We start from the raw sequence: 23,578 nt of genomic DNA, 5'->3' as shown, positions 1-23,578 counted from the left end.
CTGGAGGGGTTTCAAAGAGGCAGAGATGTGGTGTTGAGGGACACAGTTTAGCACCAGCCCTGGTAGAGTTAAGGAATGGCTGGACTCAGAGACCTTAAAGGTCTTTTCCAACCTGAGTAATTCTGTCATTCTAGATCCATTTGAAATGTCTGCTTTGACATCATCAGATGCTGTTTGCAAAAGGTAATGTTGAAGAAAAGGACACAAGGAGACATCACAGCAATCTTGTGGTGCAGGGATTTCCCACAAGGTACCTTTAATGTGTTTGCATCAGCAGCAAGCAGTCAGTGCTGGGTTTGGCATGAGGAGTTAGATGTGCAGCACTACATATTAGACACCACAGCATCCTAACCAGCATCTTATCTGCAGGCGTAGAGCGAGTGAACTAAAACACACACCTATGAGCAGGGACAAGATCAAGTTATCTGTGTTCTATCACACTTCCAGCTTCTTATTAGAAAATAAGGTGAGGACATCACTAGTCAGATGAATACATTTCCACTGCCAGCTGGCAAAGAGGTTAAAAACCACAAGAAAAGCCCCAGGCTGAAGTTTGTGTTTTACAAAGGTTAGCTCACCCCGAGTAACAAAACTGCTGTATAGAAAGCACCCTCTGCCTCTCCCTCAAGCCATTTGGAGCCAAAAATCCTTCTCCCAGCCTGGGAAGCTACACCTAGATTGTGTTCAGAACTTCACTCAGTGCTAGCACAGCTGTCACTTGCTAAGGGGCCATACAACAGCAGAGGCTGAAGCCCAGAAGCTCAGCTAGCAGTTGTCCACTTGGTCTCTATGACTCCACCGTTGTCTCTCTGCTTCCATAACCAACTACCTCCAGCTTTCATTTTGACAGATAAAATACTCTGCTGAGTATATAAAAACGGTTATAAAAAGGCAGTCATAAAAGATAAGGTATTGGCAGGCATGTCAGCTTTTTTAATAACAAAAATAGCCATTTTCTCTATTTAAATAAGGCTTCTTGTTACAGATTGTTCCAGTTAACCCAAGGAAGAAAACAAGGCCTGATGAAAAACCTCGCCCACATCACCCTGATGCTACCTGCCCCAACAGCACAGCCTCCAGGAGAAGTCCATGTGCAAACTGACCAAACAAGCCGCTGGGGGAAGCTGCCGAAATGATACACCCGATCAGGTTTCTCCTGCATTCTCTTCATAACAATCTTTTACAAAACCAAACCCCAAAACACCCTCCCCCCACCCAACACAAAGTCCTAAAGATGTAGCCACCCCCTTCCTCTCGGTATTCTCTCCAAAACAAGTATGTACAGCACATTAATATGCAATATGCAAAAGCCCTGTGTTGCTGTTGGCAACCTCTCTGCTCTCTCCCCGCCCCTAGTCACATCTGTACCTCTGCTGACAACACAATTACATCACTAAGCCTGTTAGTTTGAAAAGGGCAATTTAATTCACTTAGAACTTGAGAATTTTCGTGTAGGGGCTCCACTCGTTAGTTTCTGGGTTGTAGACTTCGACTGTGTTTAGGAATTCGTTGCCATCAAACCCCCCAACAGCGTAAATAGTGTTTGCCACCGTGGTGATGCCAGCGTTGCTCCTGGGGGTGGTCATGCCTCCCATCATCTTCCACTCGTTGCGAGCAGGGTCGTACATCTCCACACAGCTCACCGCGTGGGAGCCGTCAAAGCCACCACCCACAAAGAGCTTTCCTGTCACAAGGAAGTGAGAGTCACAGAATGGTACCTTCAACATCAGATAGTTCCCAAGCCCCGTGCCATGGGCAGGGATGCATTCCCCTAGACCAGGCTGCTCAAAGCCTCATCCAACCTGGCCCAGAACGCTTCTCCAAGGAAGGGGCATCCCCTGACCTCCCTGGGCAACCTGTGTCTCACCATGAAGAATTTCTTCCTAAGCCCCTGTCTAAATCCCCTCTCTCTTTCAGCTCAAAAGCTATTGCTCCTTGTCCTGTCACTACAAGCCCTTGTAAAAAGTCCCTCCCCAGTCTTCTTGTAGGCTTCCTTCAGATACTGGCAGACATAAGGTCTCCTTGGAGCTTTCTCTACTCCAGGCTAATCAACCCCAACTCCTGCAGCCTGTCCCTATCTATAGGGGAGCAAAGGGTGCTGATCACCAGCTGTGTCACAGTCTTCTAACAGGAATGCAAACCAAAGTCAAAACATGAAGGAGCTTAAGGTTTTCTGTCAGAAACCTCTTCCTTATTCAAGGTCTGAAGTTGCAGACCTGCTTTGGGTCCTTTGATCAGCAGAGCTAATTGAAAATGACTTCAAAGAGCAAAGTTCACATTCAAACAGACACAGCTCAAGAAGCTGAGGGGTAATCTTTTCAAAGGAGGTGGTGGCAAACGCTCCAAAACAAAGAGTCTTCTTTTGGCTGGTGCCTTTGTAATTAGAAGTGGAAGCACAGCCAGCTTCTTACTGGAGTGTTTACTGCCCTAGCAGGAACAGAGCTTTGCATTCTACCTGCATGGTAGCTTAACCAGAAAGCCCCCTCGGCGGGCAGCCTACCGTCACGCACTGCCACCCCAGCTCCTCGCCGAGCCACGTTCATGGGCGCCATCAGGGTCCAGGTGTTGTTCTCGGGGTTGTAGCGCTCTACGCTGCTCAGGCAGTTCCAGGACTCAGCTCCTCCAATGATGTACAGGTACCCCCCCAGCTCACACACTGCAGACTGGTGTCTCCCTGCCATCACATACCAGGGGTTACAGCCCAGACAGTACCCACGCAAGACTGCAATCTACAATGCTGCCACAGAATCATGGAACGGTGGGGGTTGGAAGGGACCTCCTCCAGAGATCATTGAGTCCACCTCCCCCTGTCAGAGCAGGATCACCTAGAGTAGGTCACACAGGAACACATCCAGGCAGGTTTGCAAAGTCTCCAGAGAAGGAGACTGCACAACCTCTCTGGGCAGCCTGCTCCACCGGCCCAGCACCCTCACACCAAAGAAGTTTCTCCTCCTGTTGACATGGAACTTCTTGTGTTCTGGGTTGTACCCATTGTTCCTTGTCCTGGGCACCATCAGAGAGAGGTTGGCACCCTCATCTCTACACCCACCCCTCAGATATTTAGAGGCATTGATAAGATGCCCTCTCAGCCTTCTCTTCTCCAGACTAAACAGCCCCAGCTTTCTGTCTTCATAGCAGCAAGGCTCATCATCCTCATAGCTCTCCATTGGACTCTATCCAGTAGATCTCCATCTGTCTGGAACTGGGGAGTCCAAACTGGACACAGTATTCCAGGTGTGGTCTCACCAGTGCAGAGTAGAAGGGTAGGAGAACTTCCCTAGACCTGCTGGACACACTTTTCTTGACACACCCCAGAATACCACTGGCTCTCTTGGCCACATCTAAAGTGTGTTCTCAGTTGCAGGTTTCATGTCACACCATGAGCCACTATTTCCCCAGCTCCCAAGCTGCAGATCACACTCACGGATATTGAGAGGGGCACAGCTCGTCCAGGCCTTCGTTACAGGATCAAACACATCACAGTTCTTCAGTCCCTTCTGGCCGTAAGGATCTGAGCCACCAACAATATACAGCTTCCCATTCAGGGCACAGACTCCTGTTGGTGCAGAGAAGGACAGCAAGTGAGCAGCTGAGTAAGTGTAGGAAGCCCTAGAGAGCTGCTTGGCTGCAGCTGTGGTACCTGCATTGCAGCAGCTGCGGTACCTGCATTGCAGCGGTTGGTCCTCAGCTCTGGAACAGGAGTCCAGTCGTCTATCTCTGGCTCGTACATCTCTCCACAGCTCAGGTCATCTGAGTGGCCGTTTGACCCACCCACCACATACAACTGCCCCTGCAGGGAACCAAGAAATACCTGCCTCACATCTAAGCACATGACTCAAACCATTACTTAGCTCATTACACTTAACACAGCTTCAGTTACCCCTCTGTGAAGTCTGCTCCACCTGTCCCACCTAACTCTACACAATGTCATGTTTTCTCTGCTCCCTACCCACCACACACCATCAAAACTGCCATCTGGAACCGAGCTCTTGGTGTTCTCATCGGTGCCAGGAAGGTCCAGGTGTCCTTCTGTGGGTCGTAGCACTCCACTGTGCGCAAACATTCCTCCCTGTTGTAGCCACCTACAAGCAAAAGCTCAGATGAAGTCACATTTCCAGAGACCAATTACTTTGATGTCACTGGATCACAGACTGGTTTGGGTTGGAAGACACCTGTAAAGGCCATCTAGTTCAACCCCCCTGCAGTCAGCAGGGTCATCTGCAACTAGAGCAGGTTGCTCAGTCCCTAACAACCTGACCTGGAATGGTTCCAGGGATGGGGCATGCTCCCCTCTCCAGACAACCTGGGAGAGTGTCTCACCATCCTCAGCATAAACAATTCCTTCTTTGTATCTAGTGTAAATCTTCTGGTTTAAAGCCATTGCCCCTTGTCCTGTTACAATACATCCTCATCTAAAGTCTGTCCCCAGCTTTCTGACTGGCCACGAGAATGTCTCCCTAGAGCCTTCTCTTCTGCAGGCTAAAGAACCCCAACATTCTCAGCCTGGCCTTACAGCAGAGAGCTTCCAGCAGGTCCATGTCTCTCCTGTGCTGAGGACTCCAAATCCGGCCTCAGCACTGCAGAGGGTCTCAGTACAGCACTGCAGAGTTGCAGAGTCCCCTCCCTCCACCTGCTGCCTATGCTGCTGGACATGGCTAGGTTTGGGCTGTGAGCTCACTACACCCGTGCCTGTCCAGCTTTTCACACACCAGCACCCCCAAGTCCTCCACAGGGCTACTCTCACCAGCTCTCCTCTTATGCAGAGGGTTAAGAAGCCACTGTCCCCTCCACCCAAGTGACTGTTTCAAAACTGCTACAATTCCCTTTACCTGCAGCAATGAGCTTGCCATTGAGCTCAGCAGTGCCCAGCCCGGAGCGAGCATACTGCATTGGGGACATGGGCTTCTCGATGATGTCATCTGGTTGGAGCTCAAAGCTCAGGCTCTTCAGCAGTCGTGGTGTGCTTGTGGGAGAGCTCTGGGGGCTGTTGCGGCCGTGCAGGAATATCACACACAGCACACCATCCAGGACAGCCAGACACAGGTAGGTGTTACCTGTCAGCAGGAGAAAAGGGGAAACCACTAATGTAATGAGATGGATTTCTGTGAATGCCAACCGGTTGTGCTCCTCCCCTTTGAAGTCTGAGCAGCTGTCTTTTGTCTGGGGTTACTGGTTTTAAGTGTTGACTTGCTTACTGAAAACGATGAGGTTTAGATCACTGACATAGGCTGGGGTTACTGGTTCTAAGCCTTGACTTGTTTACTGAAAATGATGAGGTTTAGGTTACTGATACAGTGATTAGAATCACAGACTTAACCAGGTTGGAAGATACCTCCATGATCATCCAAGTCCAACCTATCACCCAGCGTTATCCAGTCAACCAGACCATGGCACTAAGTGCCTCAGCCAGGCTTTGCTTCAACACCTCCAGGGATGGTGACTCCACCACCTCCCTGGGCAGCCCATTCCAATGCCAATCACTCTCTCTGTGAAGAACTTCCTGAAGATATCCTGGAGGAGGTCTCCTCATGCACCCCCAGATAGCCCTGTTAATGAATCAGAAACTGCCTATCTCCTTAAGACTCTCTGGGTGAATTATACAGACTATGGGATTTGGGGTGGCCCTGTCAAGAAGGAACTGAGACGTAAGTGATCCCAGTTTGGCCTCCGTTACATCAGGAACACCCCACAAGTAACTGGGCCCATTACTTGACTCACACCAGCAGCAAGAAATAGCATTTTCACATTCCCTACAGATGCTGAAGGAAATCCCCAGGGAATGGGAGGTGGGGAGCACACAATACCAGAGGTGGCTTTTAGGTGAAACCTGCCCCAGTTACTCACTCGACGTCTTCTCTGAAGCAATGATTTTCCAGTCATGTTTAGGACTCTGAGCAGTAGCATTTGGAGAAAGACTTCCAGAGGAGCTGCTACTGATCTGCTTGTGATCATTCTCACGTGGTGGCTTCTTCTGCAAAATCAAAAGGCAGCTAGAGACTACACCTCCTATCTCTGCTTCTCTGAGCTAACATGACTACTCAGGAAAACACTTTGTCTACCATGTCTGCAGAGCACCATTTATAGTCCACCTACATACTCAACACCTTGCCTGCTCAGCAACAAAGGCCAAACCCACCCTATCTCTCGTCCTGGCACCCATGTCAGCCTGTGACTGCAGCTGTACACTGCTGGGCCTGATTAAAAATCATGCTAAACCCCTAGAGGGGAGCAGGCACTGCCAGTGGGACTCCCCAGTGCAAGGGAGATGCCACATCCATCAAGAGAACTGATCTGCACCCTGGGAGCCTGGCTCACAAGCTCTGCCTCTGGAACTCGAGTTAATTAGGGAACACTGTTTGGAAGTGAATTAACATTTCTCTTCATTCCCTGTAGACAAATTAATTTCGCCTCAGTTCCTCTCTGTGCTCAGATTAGCTGGTTCTTGGATTTTACTCCCTCACTACTCTCCGCTCACAGGAGATTTCTGCTTTCATTTCTTCTTCAATTAAATTTATACTACAGTTTCATTGTTTTGCTCAGTTCAGTGAATCCCCAAAATGTCACATTTCAGATGGCACTGCACAGTTGGGTGGGTTGCTGTTCAGGCTCTTTCTGGTTTTGCCCTGCTTAGCAGCAGTTTGTGACCACAGTATCAAGTTCACGACACTTGCAGTTGCCTGGGGTCTGAGCTCCATGGAATCTGTCACAACACTTCTGAAATTCATCACCTCACTCCTAGATAGTGTCACAGAGGAGGCCTGGATTGTTAGCTCACCATGAAAAGCAAGGGATTTCTGAATCTCCACCTAACTAAGAGCTGATTCTCTTATCATTCCACTGCCTCCAGTTACAGAAATTACAAACGTCTGTAAATCAAAACCTTACAATTTTTCCTGGATTGCCAGGTGTAGGTTTTCTGTGTTAGCTCTCTCAGCCATTTAGAATCTGGTCTAAAGTTAACAATCCTTATGATCATAGAATCCACCAGGTTGGAAGAGACCTCCAAGATCATCCAGTCCAACCTAGCCCTGGCCAATCAACTAGAAAAGCCTCATCCAGGCTTTTCTTGAACACCTCCAGGGACAGTGATTCCACCACCTCCCTGGGCAGCCCATTCCAATGCCAATCACTCTCTCTGCCAACAACTTCCTCCTAACATCCAGCCTAGACCTCCCCTGGCACAGCTTCAGACTCTGTCCCCTTGTTCTGTTGCTGGTTGCCAGAAAGGATTCAAATAAAAACAAAGTTGAGAACTCTTGGTCTTATTTCTGAAAGGGAATCTTTGGAACATTCACCTCTCAGCTTGAAAGCTGGCCTAATAGGAAGTGTCCTTGCCCCAGGGAAGGGGGTTGGAATGAGATGATCTTTAAGGTCCCTTCCAAGCCAAACCAGTCTGATTCTATGATCCAGAGGTGGTGAGGTCTGTGATGGCTTACTTAAAAGTATAAACTGGAAAACTAGCTGGCTTTTCATTTTCCTCTCTTTTTCACTCCTAAAATCCATGGACTGTGCTCTACATAAAGATTAGCTAAAACCTGCATGGTTCCACAATTAGGAATTTAAATACTACAATATGTTTGCTTTTAACTTAGTGAATTTAAGCAACCTGAATTTGTATAAAGCAACTGATAACTGGCATCTATTAATCCTTTTATCCCTCCTTTCTTAAACAGCCTCCATTGTTTAAGTCTTGTGTTTTCCTGGAGTTGAAGACTATTTTATCTGGCTAGAACAAAAAAACAACCAAACAAATCAAATTAAAATCTCAAAAAGCACAGGACTGATCTGCCCAGAGTTCATGCATCAATTGTCTCTAGACCTGATGCTATCTACAGCTGCTTTGAACATCTCTCTTGCACACCACAAGCACAGCTGAACAAAGAAAACAGAGGCTGGCAGCAGAAGGATTACAGCTTATGCCTGGAATCTTTGCCCATGCCAAAAAGCAACAGGCATGTTCTCCACTGCAAGCCAAGCGGTCTAGGACACTTCAGTCTCTTCAGGGTATCTGCAAAGCCACAGCTGGCTGTTCTCCTACCTCTTCTGTCTTCTAACAGCCTGATTTCTGTTGAAACCAAACCTACAGCACTTTGTTTTACAAAGGTTTAGAGCCAGTCTCCTGAAAAACCACACGAGGAGACTAAATCATCACCTCCAGGAGCTAAGAAAGACGTTCTTGTCATGTGTTTCTTCATTAACACTACTGTTGCTTTCTCTGCTACAGTACACAAGAGGTTAAGTGTGCTGTAAACTGGGCCAGTCTACCTGGGGTTACCTGAGACTGTCTGCAATTTGTACCTGCACAAACTGAATGTGGTCATCATCACTGCCATACACCTCAGCCTGTCCATCTAGCAGATTTCCATCAAGCAGCTTGTGATCAGCTGAGTAGTACAGCGTTTGAACCTGCAAAAACAACAACAGAATACCCATGTGGCTTTGGGTCTCCACTGCTCCTTAGCTACAGGCAGCTTACAAAAGGCAGTCGCCAGCATACTTCTCGTCAGCTCATCTCAATCTAGCGGAACGACAAAACTAAAAGGAAGCAGATGTCATGGTGGCAATCTTCAAACACAGGATGGAGGTTCCTTACTTTCTCAGCTTGAGAGAAATCTTCAGGTTCCAAGGACTTCTGCTGTTTGGGTTTTTTTTCCAGCATAGAAACATCAGACAAGCAAGAGGCACATTAATTTGCAGAGTTACACAAATTCACAATCTCATGCAAGCATTTTTGTTATCCCCGCAAACAAGTTTTCTGCTTTGAAAGATACACACATTTATCTCCACTAGAAAAAGCTAAGGGAGGCCAACAGTGGACTCTAAAAGAAAGGCATGGGAATATGGGAAGACAACACAAATTTAGGCTCTGGAGGAAAAGTGTTGTCCACACTGCAGTATCAGATGTGACTGTTTCAATGAAACGCATCTGAACTTCATCATGCTTAAGGCTTTTAAAGCTGAGTTTTGCCCAGAGGAAATACACACTTGAGAACATAGGACAGCATCAACACCTGGCTTTGCCTGTACAAGTGTTCCCAAAGGTCTGCTGTGCTCACAACAACAAGCCTGGGAAACCTGGGATGTTTGTAAAGTCCATTTTCTCCAGCCAATTCAAAATTTAGACTCCCCGTGATTGGTTTTGGGTTTGTTTTGGGTTTTTTTGCATTAAATACTGCCCAGGCTACATCTAGTATGAGCATTCATGAGTAAAGCCATTTAATAACACACAACTTTCAAAAGCAATGTATCCTGTAAAGGAGTAAGTAAACACCATTAAATCATCATCATCGTTCTCTGCCCACAGCGGATTTTCTTAGGAGAACTGGGGCAGGACTGCTGCTTCTGTACGTGTCAATACACTTGAGGTTTCTTCTTGGTTCTTCAGCCTTGGTATCCTAGTTTTGTTAATAAACCTATGGGGAGATAAATCAACGGGGAGGAACAACCATTAGAAGCTTTTCCCTACTTTGTGTTTACAAGCAAAAACCTGCAAAGGAAAGCATCAAGAATCTACGACAAGTTTCAGTACCACCTCCCCAAAACCTAGAGCGAGATACATGCCACTGTGAGATTACTGTACAGCACGTCGTGAGCAAAAAAAAACAGGAAAGCAAAGACCAGACTGAACAGTTCATTCAGCTCACCTGAACACCCCCCTAGTTTCTCAGCTTAGGGGTACCTACAGTAGAATTTAAATTCTTTAGGGTCACAGTTAAAAAAAGTGGAAAAAAAAAATGAAAAAGGGATCAGCCTTCATAATAATTTTCTTTTTCTTAACATGAAAAAAAAATTGACACTAGATATTGAACCCCATTTTCTGAAAGACTAACCTCTTCCATGAGGTCTTCCAGGCTGTCTCCATTTTCCCAGATGCTGCGCTGGACCCAGTTGATTACCTTTGTGTACAATTTGCCATTGCTGGGTAGGCCAACATTGTCTTCCAGCATGACTTCAAGCTTCAATCAGAGAAAAGGCAGATTTACTCTAAAGGTACTATCTAGTACCTATCTGTATTTCTAGTACCTATCTGTATTTCTAGTACCTATCTGTATTTCTAGTACCTATCTGTATTTCTAGTACCTATCTGTATTTCTAGTACCTATCTGTATTTCTAGTACCTATCTGTATTTCGCCCAGGGAGGTGGTGGAGTCGCCGTCCCTGGGGCTGTTCAAGGCAGGATTGGACGTCGCACTTGGTGCCATGGTCTGGCCTTGAGCTCTGTGGTAAAGGGTTGGACTTGATGATCTGTGAGGTCTCTTCCAACCTTGGTGATACCGTGTATTTTATGTAGTGAGCATCACACAGTCCAGGGGTGGAAAGGGACCCGTGGAGATCACCCAGTCCAGCTAAAGCAGGGGCACCCACAGTAGGTTGCCCAGGATCACAATGTCCAGGCAGGTTTGGAGTCTCTCCAGAGAAGATGACTCCACAACCACTCTGGGCAGCCTGCTGTAGGGCTTACGCACCCTCACAGGTAAAAAAAGACTTCCTTTACTGTCACTTTACCAGAGCTAGAAACCACCATCTACAAGGAGCTTTCAGCCAATGCCACTGAAACTAGGAAACACACTGAAGCACAACTGCAGTCATGTTTTACTCCTAAAGGCTTGAGACCATGTATTCCCTACAGATAATATTCAGTCATATGAGCATTACACAGACCCAAGACTTTCACTCTGTTGGTAGAAACCAGTACAAAAGCTTTCCTCCTCCCAAAACAAAGCCACAGCAGTTAGAATCATAGAATCAGTCAGGGTTGGAAGGGACCACAAGGACCATCTAGTTCCAACCCCCCTGCCATGGCCAGGGACACCCTACCCTAGAGCAGGCTGGTTGGGTTATTTTTGGCAGCCACATACCAGAAGGAAGTCTAAGAGCTTTAGCTAACCTTTAGCCGTGGAAGCTTGAGGAACTCTTCCTGTTCTGAAATCTGCAAAAGGTGTTCCTGAATGTAGCCATCGATCTTGTTCAACAAACGCGAGTCTGCCATACAGCTTGCAAAGTTCCGGTAAGAGATGCAGCTCTGAACGTCCATCTTGGAGAGCAAATAGTCACCACAGACCTTGGAAGTAAAAAGAGGCTGCTGAGCTTATGAGTAGACAAGATTTTTATGCATCTAAATTATCCATCCAACATACAGCAGCAGCTGATTTCTAACTGCAGAAAAGCGACCAACTGCGATCGCTCTCCCCTGTGTGAGGGCTGCACACAAAATGTTGCCTCCTGTATGAATCTCACTTCACCCTCAACTGAAAGCTTATCTGCAGCCACGTGAAGAATCCCAACTGCCTTGTCAAAGGTGCCCCCATGTGGGGCAAGTCTAAGTATTTCTGAATTCAGGTCCTGCCAAATTCACGTTGAGGATTGTGTGGATTAGCCTTTGTCCACAAGTTCACAGGTTTAATGTTGCTCCAACGCAGCCAAACACAGCACTGCAGCCACGGACCCAAAGGGAAGGAACTGCTGTGGTTCAAAAGCCATTTGGCAGAAATGTAAACCCTAACTTCAGAGAACCCTTCAGCACAAAGTAACCCAAGTGGGAGCAACACTCAAATCAATCCCATGCTAATGAATATTTAAAGAAGCTTATCCAATGAGGATTCTCTCCACAGAATCGCTATTTTCTGCCTTATTCACATGTAAAAGCATAATGCTGTCAGCCTGAGAAAGCAGAATGGACTTGGAGAAAAGCTGTACCTGCTTAACTCTCTCCATTTTCAGCCTCTTTGCTGCAGAGTATACATCCTTCACCAACTCTTTATCAGCTTTTAACCTATTAAGGAAGACATGCATCTTCATTATTTGGCTGTGGGTTTTTTTTTTTTTCATTGAAGTCTAGTCTCTATTTTTTGTGCAAACTTACTGAGCAGTGTAGGCATAATTGAGCAGAACTTCAACAGCCTCTGGGTTCAGATCATCGAATTTCACGTGGGAGATCCCATGAGAATCACTATCACTGTTGAAGATTTCAAACAGGTAGGGGCTGCAGCAAGCTAGCACGGCTCGGTGTGCCAACATCTCATGGCCACAGACCTTTGTTGAAAACACAAGAAACCCACACGCTGGTAAGAATGTTCTTGAAATGTGTTTTAACTCAGTGAATGTCACAGTTCAACTACTTTTTTTCCAACCAACACAGTCTCAATTCTGCATCAGCTGAAGAAAACCCTTTGGGGCAGAAAAGAGGTACCTGGAGACGGACATCGCAGAACTGACCGCTTTTACGTAAGGCATTTAGTTTGGCAACAGATGACTCAATGAAGTTTTCATCCTCGAACATCAAATATCCATTAGGAATCATTTTGGTGCTGGTCTGGCTGAAAACAGAATGTACAGAGTTTAGAGGGAACAACGTTCTGCTTTAGTACTGAGGTACTAAAACCCGCAATAGAACAAGGGGACACAGTCTCAAGTTGTGCCGGGCAAAGCATAGGCTGGATGTCAGGAGGAAGTTGTTGGCAGAGAGAGTGACTGGCATTGGAATGGGCTGCCCAGGGAGGTGGTGGAGGCACCATCCCTGAAGGTATCACAGTATCATCAGGGTTGGAAAAGACCTCACAGATCATCAAGTCCAACCCTTTACCACAGAGCTCAAGGCCAGACCATGGCACCAAGTGCCACGTCCAATCCTGCCTTGAACAGCCCCAGGGACGGCGACTCCACCACATCCCCGGGCAGGTGTTCAAGAAGAGACTGGATGAGGCACTTGGTGCCATGGTCTAGTTGACTGGATAGGGCTGGGTGCTAGGTTGGACCGGATGAGCTTGGAGGTCTCTTCCAACCTGGTTGATTCTATGATTATTGGTGTGTCATTTGCTAACAAACAGTCATGAGGCAGTTAAAACCAAATCAACCTCAAAAAAGCACCTAGGGAAGTATTACTGCTGGCAGCTATGTGTTGGATTGATTGGATTCATGACTTTCAGAGACTGAGGCCACAGCTTTTAACTTCTCCACATCACTTCAGCAGGTACCAGCTCCAGAATGACATGGAGCACCTGCTCTAGCACCACGGGAGCAAGCTGGAAACCACTGGGTTACAAGAGATGCTTCACTCCTCTCGATTTTAAGGGCATTGAGATCTGTTAGATTCATCACTTGTTTCTGCTCATTGTGTGAAATCTGCCATTCAGTTTTTGCACAGACCCCAATCGAGCTACATGGAAAAACAGGAACTGAGAAATGAAACCAGCAAAGAAGAACAGCTACAGAAATTCTGTTTGATTTTAGGAGTAAGGACTTGAATCAAATATTTTAGAGTAGCCAGAAGTCATGAAAGAACACTGGCAGAACAAAAACAGAATTAAAGACATTCTGAACTATCACTACCATCTATTTCAAGTCATCACAAAGCTAAAACAACTTCCCCTGAAGATTTTACCCACATACAAACATTCCACCTCAGGCAAGTTGGACTAAGACTGGAAAACTAACTGTATGAAATAGATTTTTTTAACTTGGATGGGATTTCAAAGATTTCCATGGATTCTTCTTTTAGTTATGCACTTCTAGGAGAGGTCAACTTCCCAAATAGGAAGCTAACTAAGAATACTAAGATATAACCCCGAGGTGAACTAATTAGCTTGAAATATTAGTTTTTAAAAAAGAAAACTAAAAATAACAACAAATGTGGAAGTTGAGAGGAAAGAATATGTGGGGACTACACCTTGCAGGAGGATACCACATGGACTCCACACAATTCAATGTGAATCCCACCAGAGACCTTTACTGTTCATTCTGACTTCACAGAGAGTGTGATTTGACATTGGAAGGGGCTGCCTAGGGAGGTGGTGAAGTTGCCATCCCTGGAGGCATAGAAGAAAAGTCTGGATGAGACACTTAGTGCCATGGTCTGGTATGACTGGATAGGGCTGGGTGCTAGGTTGGCCTGGATGATCTTGGAGATCTCTTCCAACCTGGTTGATTTTATGATATTAGTACTATTACCAGCAACAACTTAAGTTTCCATCTTAAGACAATTCCTAAGATCAGAGCAAGAAAAGTCCCAAAACAGAAAAAGTGGATAGTAAAAAATCAATACTAACATGCCTCCCCTCTCCCCCCCCGAGTAATTCTGGCTTTAATCTGTTTAAATTCACTTACTACTGAGAGCATTCACCCCTCAACTGGCAATCAATAATCTTAGAGACATCATTGCCCATTCATGTATGGCTTTGCTTAGTTGGGTTCTAGTAAAACTAAAAAGACAGCAAGGTTTTAAAGCAGCAGAACTTCAGCAGGAGTATTAACCTCGGTACATACAACTAACAGAATCAACTCACCTGGCAAATATATCACTGTGGATTTTTAACTGGGGGATCTGAAATTAATCAGTGGTATCACTGTGTTAAAAGAGGATTTTAACTTTGGTTGCAGTATCTTCTGGTAGGGAAGATGTTTGTTGAAATGAAATAGCAGACGTTGGTTTTTGCGGCTGCAATATGGATTCCAAAACTATCAGGCTTGAAGATGATGTAATAAAGTCCTTAAGAGCTATAGACATGAATTTCTTCTGTGATAATCATGCATCATAACCTGCAAGAAAAGAGAAGTCAAAAAGTTAAGCCAACAGCACTACTGTGTATTGCAAGTGAAGCTTTAATGGGGTCTTGATGTAGAAGTTCCTGACCCAAAGTTTTTCTTCACAGAGACAGCCTGAAAGATTCCACACTGACAGCAACAGATTCGTGTGACTATCGACAGGTCAACCACATCGATTTTTATACCCACCATGACAAGAAAGTGGATAAGTTAGTGATGAGGAGAAAACTTAGACCAGCTGAATCCCATTTTTAGGCAATTCCTCACCACCAATACCTTTGGCACTTCCCATGTCTAGATTACTGCTTGCTTACACAAGCAGGCAAGGCTTAAGTAACACAACAAAATAACTGCATTTTAAACCAAAAACCATAGCACAAACCTCCTACCTTTCAGTTTTCCTGTACTCATCTACTTATATCCTTCTTCCACTGAATGCCTAAAATGGACTGAAGATGCATTAAGGGCACGTCTGAAACGACTGGGCATGTCTCCAGCCTCCGGTACTGCCAAACAAATGAAAGTCAGAAATCCCAATTTCCAAGGTAGCTTTCTGCAGCAAAAAGGCTCTTTGCTACCCCACAGGAGAAGCTGCGAAGGTCTGCTCAAGTTCTGCCCTGGCTGTGCAGAACAGGGAGCTCTGCTGGAATTCTGCATGCAGGTGGCCTCTTTATGATGGGCTTTAGAGGGGAGGAGAGTAGAGTAGGAGGAGCAGCAATGATGAGGGGACAGACAACAAACACCTACTCTGGAACTTTCCATGACCCTGATGCCACCCCAGGAAAACATCAATCACTTTATCCAGTTGAGTTCCTCGCTGCTGTTCCAAAACTATATTTGTATCTGCAGATTAAATGCCACATTGGGAATTGGGTTTCCTAAAAATAGGTGCCAGCTCATTTCTCCTTGTCAAGAATTAGAAGTCCCCTATGATGGAGACAAGAGAGCCTCGTGTACCAGCTGCCTGGCTCTGGCTGTGTTCTCTCAGCTGACCAGCAGCTCAAGCTGAGGCTGGCTCTCAAAAAGCAGCAGGGGGCAATGTCCCACAGCACACCAGAAAACTGCTCCCATCCCTCACAGCTTGCAGACTTCAAGACAGAACGTTTCAGACAGGAGATAACCATGATAAAGGAATTAACATTAGGTTTGGCTACTAGAACAGACACAAACATATACATATTAAGGAGGAAACAACTGCTCCAGAGCAGCAGGGATGCCTAACACAGCACCTCTGAACACAGCAAGACTACAGGAACACCAGCTCAGGAACTACAACTGTATTTGGAAGTCATCACTCCCTCACTTGTAGGTACAACCAACATAACCATTTCAGTTTCTATAGCAAGCAAAACTTTGCACTTGTCAAAACCAGAAGCAGACAGTCTGATATCAATGCTTTGCCCAAAGATTGATCTCAGCTAAGCATTCTGTTGTTCAAAGATGCAGAAATATTGTTTCAGCCCAAGTGTCACAATGAATTAGCTTGTAAAGAAAACTGAGAAGTTATGCTTCACTAAGGCTATCCACAAATGGATGAGAGAATCACCACCAAGAGAATCATAAAATCTTTATCCCTGCGTGAGTTGTAATAATAGAATCAACCAGGTTGGAAGAGACCCCCAAGGTCATCCAGTCCAACCTAGCACCCAGCCCTATCCAGTCAACTAGACCATGGCACTAAGTGCCTCATCCAGGCTTTTTTGTCAACACCTCCAGGGACACTGACTCCACCACCTCCCTGGGCAGCCCATTCCAATGCCAATCACTCTCTCTGTCAACAACTTCCTCCTGACATCCAGCCTAGACCTCCCCTCCCACAACTTGAGACTCTGTCCCCTTCTTCTGTTGCTGCTTGCCTGGCAGAAGAGACCAACCCCACCTGGCTACAGCCTCCCTTCAGGTAGTTGTAGACAGCAATGAGGTGCCCCCTGAGCCTCCTCTTCTGCAGGCTGCACACCCCCAGCTCCCTCAGCCTCTCCTCATAGGATTTGTGTTCCAGGTCTTTCACAAGAGACCTCTGACTTGATCATTTCTGATTTTAAACCTCCCATTTCTGTTGCTGGAATTAGCCATACAGGATGGCCAGATCCACCCAGCCAAATGCAAACTACAACAGGCATCTAAAAATTACAGTCAAGGTGAAGACAAGGCAGGAGCTGCAGCTGGTGGTTGGCACAGCATCCCAGCATTTTGGTACAAAAGCGTGGACTGATCTGGTCAGCACTGGCAGGATTCTGAGCAGAAAGGTTATCAACTTTACTCACTCTGGTTTTCAACCACGTTTTTGACGCTCTGACAAGTTCTGTTGCTCACTGAGCAGAAGTCTGTGACCACCAAAGCAAATTAAATGCACGCTGGTACCACAGCTCAGACAAACAAGTCTGCTGGTGCATCACATCACAGGCTCCTGTTCAATACTGAGATTGCTGTTAACAGCTGGTGCTGGGCCTCTGGGGAGATGCTGAGTTACAGGACAACTATTCCAACAATTTCAACTAAATTCCAGTTTACATCTCTGGGCATGTTTTGTCACATTCTACTCTAGCAGAAGAGCTTTACTTCAAGTGCAGTGTTTTAACTTTGCCTGATGTATTTCCTTACAGTCTTGAAGACATCCAAAAGAATTCTGGATCTAAACAGAAGATCTGGCTTTTAAAAGTCCTTCTTTGTGCATGAGGGTAAATCACACATTCTGCATTTATACACTTAATAGTACAGTCCAGTCTGAATATGTAGCAATTGGAACATCTTAATTATTGCCATGCAGCTTCAATACTGTTATGTACTGTTCTTTACAGAGAGAGTGATTTCCCACTGGAATGGGCTGCCCAGGGAGGTGGTGGAGGCACCGTCCCTGGAGGTCTTCAAGAAGAGACTGGATGAGGCACTTAGTGCCATGGTCTGGTTGACTGGATAGGGCTGGGGGATAGGTTGGACTGGATGATCTTGGAGGTCTCTTCCAGCCTGGTTGATTCTATGATTGTATGTGTGAGCCGTGGCTAATTTTACCACTCAAAATGGCATCAAGTAGCACAAGCATGTTCATTACTTTCTGCTTTCCTTCTAATCTGGCATACTGCAAATACAAAAAAAACAGCCAAAATCCAATGCCAAGCCAAAACAACTGCATTTTCTGCATTATACCTAAGTACTGCAAACTCATTTCTTAAGAATCTAAAGTTTGTAATTACCTTCCCCTCCTTGTTCATATTCACATCAAGAACTGTCAGCAGTCTTTTTTGCCATTCTCCAGCACTTCACATTTTTTCCTGTGTGATGTTCACAGCTCACTGTCAGCCAGGTGAAGTATGAAGCCTGATGGCTCTGAAATGTTTACTTCACAAGCTCCATCAAAATGCATTTATTTAAATATGTTAAAACTACAGAATTACAGTTCCAGAATGAGAGCACCGCACTCCACTGGAAAAAAGAACTTCTTTAGAGCAGGTCATAGAATCAACCAGGTTGGAAGAGATCTCCAAAGTCATCCAGTCCAACCTAGCACCCAGCCCCATCCAACCAACTAGACCATGGCATTAAGTGCCTTATCTGGTTGTTTTTTGAACACCTCCAGGGATGGTGCCTCCACCACCTCCCTGGGCAGCCCATTCCAATGCCAATCACTCTCTCTGACAACAACTTCCTCCTAACATCCAGCCTAGACCTCCCCTGGCACAACTTGAGACTGTGTCCCCTTCTTCTCTTGCTGGTTGCCTGGCAGAAGAGACCAACCCCACCTGGCTACAGCCTCCCTGCAGGTAGTTGCAGACAACAATGAGGTCTGCCCTGAGCCTCCTCTTCCGCAGGCTGCACACCCCCAGCTCCCTCAGCCTCTCCTCACAGGGCTGTGTTCCAGGCCCCTCACCAGCTTTGTCACCCTTCTCTGGACACCTTCCAGCACCTCAACATCTCTCTTGAATTGAGGAGCCCAGAACTGGACACAGCTCTCTAGGTGTGGCCTGACCAGTGTTGAGTACAGGGGCAGAACAACCTCCCTTTTCCTACTGGTCACACTGTTCCTGATCTAGGCCAGCATGCCATTGGCTCTCTTGGCCACCTGGGCACACTGCTGGCTCATGTCTGAGTTCTGCACTTCTTTTTAAAGCAAATAAAAAACCCCAAACAAATAAACCCAAAACAAACAGTAATAATCTGGGTTTCCATTCTAGCTTTACCACAAAAGATTAATATAGTGGTGTAGAGCCCGGAGTCAGCACCTTTGATCATGAGTACCACACCAGGTGTGAGACTGCAGAGAGAGTCAGTGGCCAGATGCCACAAAGCACTCCCATGGTGTCCCAGTGATACAGCTGCAGCACACAAATTCTGCCCAGTTGCTCCATTTAAACACAACTGTGTTCTAATACTGCCATCTCCTAAACACTGTTATGCTCAGACTGAGGTTTTCATTTGCTACATTCATGTACCACTGAACAAACCTGACTTGCAGGAGAGATTTCCTCTCTTTAACTCATCTTTCCATCTCACTTCAAGTTCTTTTAAAGACATATTTAGGAATATGTCTTTACATATAGTTGTACTTAACAATGACACTAATTATCCTTCACTAAACTATCCTCTTGTATGTATCTTGCAAATACAACTGAAATATTATTAGCTTGCTTACCATAGCAAACAAAAATCATAATTAACACATTTTAAATGGATGTGTTCAGAATTTAGGATCTCTTCATCCCAATGTTTCTAAACAGTTGCTCACTGCAGAAAACAATTCAACACCTAAAAATGTTGAATTTCTCAAGATCTAAAAACCTTTGCCATGCCCTAGGCCTGTCCACCACAGAGCCATTTTCAGGGGGTGTATGAGTTGTGATCTCAAGTGAGGTACCAAGGTCCCAGAAACGCTGAGTCAAAACTCACCTTGCCCAAGACTTAATGCCACAGGGCAGTGTTTATATTCTCTCCCCTCTGGGAGGTCTCCCCTTTAGTATAGTCCACTGGTGCCTGCCATGTGCAGCATTTCACTGGACAAGCTCCTTGTTTTGTGCCAATTTTACACAGATCTCATTGTCAAATTAGTGTTGTATTTGTGAGCTGAGGAGACAAAACCTTAACTGGAGGGAGACACTGTAAAAGTAGCTATTTGTTGATATAATGATGGACATTTGATTGACACTTGCTGGTACAGTGAAACAAGAATGGAATTCAGCACCACAGTCGGTGCTTTTTAGCTGCTGTGGGGTTTCTGGCCTTTCACAGCAATGTAGGTCATGACTATGACTTCTCCTAGACCCTTACTTGTAGCAGAAGACAAAACCAGATGTCCTCAAAACATTTATTGCATTTCTTTATGATAAAACCACAAAATCTTTTGATGTCTTGAGTTTGCATTTGGGCAAGCCATCACTGTCCAAGACATGTACCAACATACTCTAGACCGCTGAACAGGCTCAGCTTCATTCCACCAGTGGCTTAACAAAAGACTCAGAAAACTGTTAATTCTTTTGGTCTGCATATTCATTGTTCAGTTGATTTAGTCTCATTAATGACTATGAATTGAAAACAAAACAGTTCTATTTCCCAGCAAATCAACCTTGGTTGCATTCCCTCCCCAAAAGTGAGAAGAGAGAATTTGCTGTCACCAGTTAAGAACTGATGGGGAAGAAAAAAGTCCCATGGACATTTTCCAAAGTCTTTTACATGTAGTCCAAACAGATGTAATATTTGTGAGTCTCCTCTACAGAGAGCTAGCCTGGAGAGCTCTTTCAAACACACTTAAAAAATGCATGAGAAGCAGGTTTTATGCTTCAATGTTGCCTCTCTTTCAGCCACAGCTCCCAGCCCTAGCACACCAGCTGTCCATTTAAGACCTCCAATGCTTCTAATAACACCGTTCAACTGAATCTTAGCAATGGAAAGGGGAGTCATGACCTCTCCTTTCTGTATCAGTTCTGCATTTACTCTCCTCCTTTTCCATTTATACTCTCAGTCCCCAGCTCTTCTTCTACCTTTTGCCTCAGTCTTGAAATTTGAGCTCTTTCCTCCCCCCTCCTTTTCCTTCTACTAATGCATTCCCCACAGCTCTTCAAACATTTGTCACACAACCAGCCAACTGGTTTAGCTTTTTGTGTATTGCCATGCTCTCCCACCCCCCATTTCTTGCTTTTCCTACCATGTCCTGCTCCTTAAAAACTCCATCTGAGGAAAACAAAATGAGACCTATTTATGGTAGCTAAAATACTGTTTCCTAACTGGAAAGTATTCCTTGGCTGTTGCATCCTGTGTTCCAGGCGTTAGGCTTGTGGCTACAAAAGCCACTGTCTAAAATTAAACCAATCTCCCCATCGAAGCACCACATCCTGCTTGGTTTGTTATTCTGGAGATCCCTGACAGAAGAGAACAAATGTGGTGTCTACACACTCATCACTGCAAACAAAAAAGTCCTCCCCTTCACAACCCACCACGAATAAGGACAGTGCCATGATACTGAATTTCCATTTGTCTGTCACCATTCAGCCCTGCCATGCTTCTCTTCAGTAAATAACTCAAATGCCTCCCCTCTTGTTCATTAACCTTTTTCCACCTTGCATGAAATAGTACCAATACAGACTTTATGCTTCTGGAAAGGATGAAGGAACAGCGAAGCTGCCAACGCCAAGATATTTTCTACCTTAAAGCACCTCTGAAAAAGAATTCTAAACAGCTGCAGACGATTTGTGCACGCAGGCAGAAAATACAGCACTCCTCCTCTCCCCCATCCCCCCACCCCCAAAGCCCTTTCTGCTTATTCCTACCTTTGACCTTTCTCCAGAAGCACTCATGTGGACTGACAGTCGCTGTTTCCTGGGCTGCTTCAGGAGAAGTATGCTCAGAAGGTCGAGGGAGGTGATTCTCCCCCTCTACTCTGCTCTACTGAGACCCCACCTGCACTACTGCATCCAGTTCTGGAGCCTCTAGTACAAGAAGGATGTGGACTTGCTACAGGGAGTCCAGAGCAGGGCCAGGAGGATGCTCAGAGGCTGCAGCAGCTCTGCTGGGAGCACAGACTGAAAGAGTTGGGGCTGTGCAGCCTGGGGCAGAGGAGACTCCCAGGTGACCTTCTTGTGGCCTTCCAGGATCTGAAGGGGGCCTACAAAAAAGCTGGGCAGGGACTTTTTAGGCTCTCAAGGGAGTAGACAGGACCGGGGGGAATGGAGCAAAGCTGGAGGTGGGGAGAGTCAGCCTGGCTGTGAGGAGGAAGTTGTTGAGCCTGAGAGTGGTGAGAGGCTGGAATGGGTTGCCCAGGGAGGTGGTTGAGGCCCCATGGCTGGAGGTGTTTAAGGCCAGGCTGGATGAGGCTGTGGCCAGGCTGCTCTAGGGTAGGGTGTCCCTGAGCATGGCAGGGGGGTTGGAACTGGCTGCTCCTTGTGGTCCCTTCCCACCCTGACTATGATTGCCTTCTATTTCCTAGGACTGCTATAGATGACAGGGAGGGTCACGACATTGGCAACCAGCTGTCAGCGTATGTTCTTCAGCCTGAGATGTCGATTTTCTTCTCTCACAGCCCAGGGTTTCTACTCTCTTCCCCCAGCCCCTTACTACAAAGGCTTCACGCAAGGCGCCAGCAGGCGCCCGCAGCGCGGCGCGGGGGAAGGAGCACAGGCGGCGCCTGCCCTTGGCACGACCCCCGCGTGGGGAGCAGCGGCTCTGCCGGCTGGGGGCTGCGCACGCCCCGCGGCCACCGCTGCCCGCCAGAGGGACCGCACCCCCGGCAGCGCCAATCGGCGCCGGCAGCTGCGAGGGAACCGACCTCAGGCCACCCAGGCCATGTACACGACTTCCCCTCAAAGGGCATCGCAACGTGGCGCGTTTGGGAGCCCCCCTCAAACGCGCAACGAAGAGCCGCAGGGGCTCCCGTTCTTCCAGCCGAGGGCGCGGTGCGGCGCGCCGGGAAGCAGCCGCGGGGTTACCGCCATGCTGGGGCCCGCCTGGGCCGCCGCCAACCGGCAGCGCCAGCGCCAGCGCCGGGCGGGAGACAAAGAGCGGCGGGGCCGAGGTGGCGCGGGCCCGGCCCCCCCGGCCGCACGGTCCTCGCCATGCTTCCCCTCACAGCCGGCCGAGGCGCGTCTGCGCCGGCCGGCCGGGACACCCAGCTGGCTCCCACCCGTGCCGTACCTGGTGCCTCTCAGCGCGGACGATATTGTTCATATTGAAAGTCTCCAGGCTGAGGGGGAAGCCGACGAAGAGACGCAGCCCCAGCCCGCCGTGAAGGGAGTGCGGAGGGCGCAGGGAGAGCGAGGCGCCGCTGGCAGAGGAGGATAAGGGCGGAGGCGAGCCGGAGCGGAGCCGGGACGGAGCAGCGAGGGACACGCCGCCACAGCCGAAGCGCCACGCACCGCCTGCGCACTGCGGCCCCTCACCCTCCGCCTCCGGCGGACTGGGCGGGAGGCGGCGCCGGGGCGGCCCGAAGCTCCGCCGCGAAACAAGGTCTGGCCGCACCCCCAGTGCAGTCCTCCCTTCCGAGCAGCTGCTGGGGCGTGGTGGCGGCCGCAGCTCGGGCCTGGGGCAGCGGCGACGCTGGGCGGGAAAAGCGGACGGAGCTGGGGGCGTTGAGGGTCTGAGGGGAGGCAGGCCCAGGCGAAGCCGGGGCTGGGCCACGTTTGCACGAGTAGGGCTCTGCCACAAGCCTCCTCGGTTCACAGAAGGGAACTTAAACATCCTCTAGTTCCAACTCCCTGCCATGGGCAGAGACATCTTGTACTAGACCGAGCTGCTCAAGGCCCATCCAACCTGGCTTGGAGCATTTCCAGCCTCCGAGCCTCCGCAGCTTCTCTGGGCCACCAGTTCCAGTGCCTCACTGCCCTCCTGGGTAAGAATCTGTTCCAAATGTCTGAGCTAAGTCGAGTTTCCAGGCTCACTCATTTCATTTTTCAAACTGGGTGTTGCCTTTTCTCCTCGGAGTCTACAGTTCAAGGCATCGTATCTGCTTGATTTACAAACATCGATACCACTTCTGGTGCTGGTTCTCAGGTGGCCAGCACCAGAACGAGAGGACACAGCCTCAGGCTGTGCCAAGGGAGATTTAGGCTGGAGGTG

At 47.5% G+C, this 23,578-nt stretch overlaps 1 protein-coding gene across 3 annotated transcripts; it reads right to left on the bottom strand.

The window, feature by feature from the left end:
- Positions 1 to 225: 225 nt before the first annotated feature.
- Positions 226 to 22,918, bottom strand: IVNS1ABP (influenza virus NS1A binding protein). 3 transcript variants are annotated; one of them, XM_064148064.1, is made up of 15 exons: positions 22,658 to 22,918; positions 14,284 to 14,536; positions 12,192 to 12,318; positions 11,865 to 12,034; positions 11,699 to 11,774; positions 10,890 to 11,063; positions 9,831 to 9,956; positions 8,299 to 8,406; positions 5,845 to 5,971; positions 4,830 to 5,054; positions 3,961 to 4,082; positions 3,664 to 3,790; positions 3,425 to 3,556; positions 2,501 to 2,674; positions 226 to 1,684 (listed from the first exon to the last, which is right to left on the bottom strand). In XM_064148064.1, exons 3-15 carry the CDS (start codon positions 12,300 to 12,302, stop codon positions 1,431 to 1,433), a joined length of 1,926 nt encoding a protein of 641 aa, XP_064004134.1. In that variant the 5' UTR covers positions 12,303 to 12,318; positions 14,284 to 14,536; positions 22,658 to 22,918; the 3' UTR covers positions 226 to 1,430. The 3 variants fall into 3 exon arrangements, with proteins under 3 accessions (XP_064004134.1, XP_064004136.1, XP_064004135.1); XM_064148066.1 differs by having other exon boundaries at positions 12,192 to 12,314; XM_064148065.1 differs by lacking the exon at positions 22,658 to 22,918 and adding an exon at positions 14,932 to 15,167.
- Positions 22,919 to 23,578: the final 660 nt, after the last annotated feature.

Source organism: Pogoniulus pusillus, chromosome 8, assembly GCF_015220805.1.
Source record: "Pogoniulus pusillus isolate bPogPus1 chromosome 8, bPogPus1.pri, whole genome shotgun sequence".
NCBI classification, from domain to species: Eukaryota; Metazoa; Chordata; class Aves; order Piciformes; family Lybiidae; genus Pogoniulus; species Pogoniulus pusillus.
The sequence above is the reverse complement of the archived record's forward strand: the minus strand, read 5'-3'. Positions and strand labels throughout refer to the sequence as shown.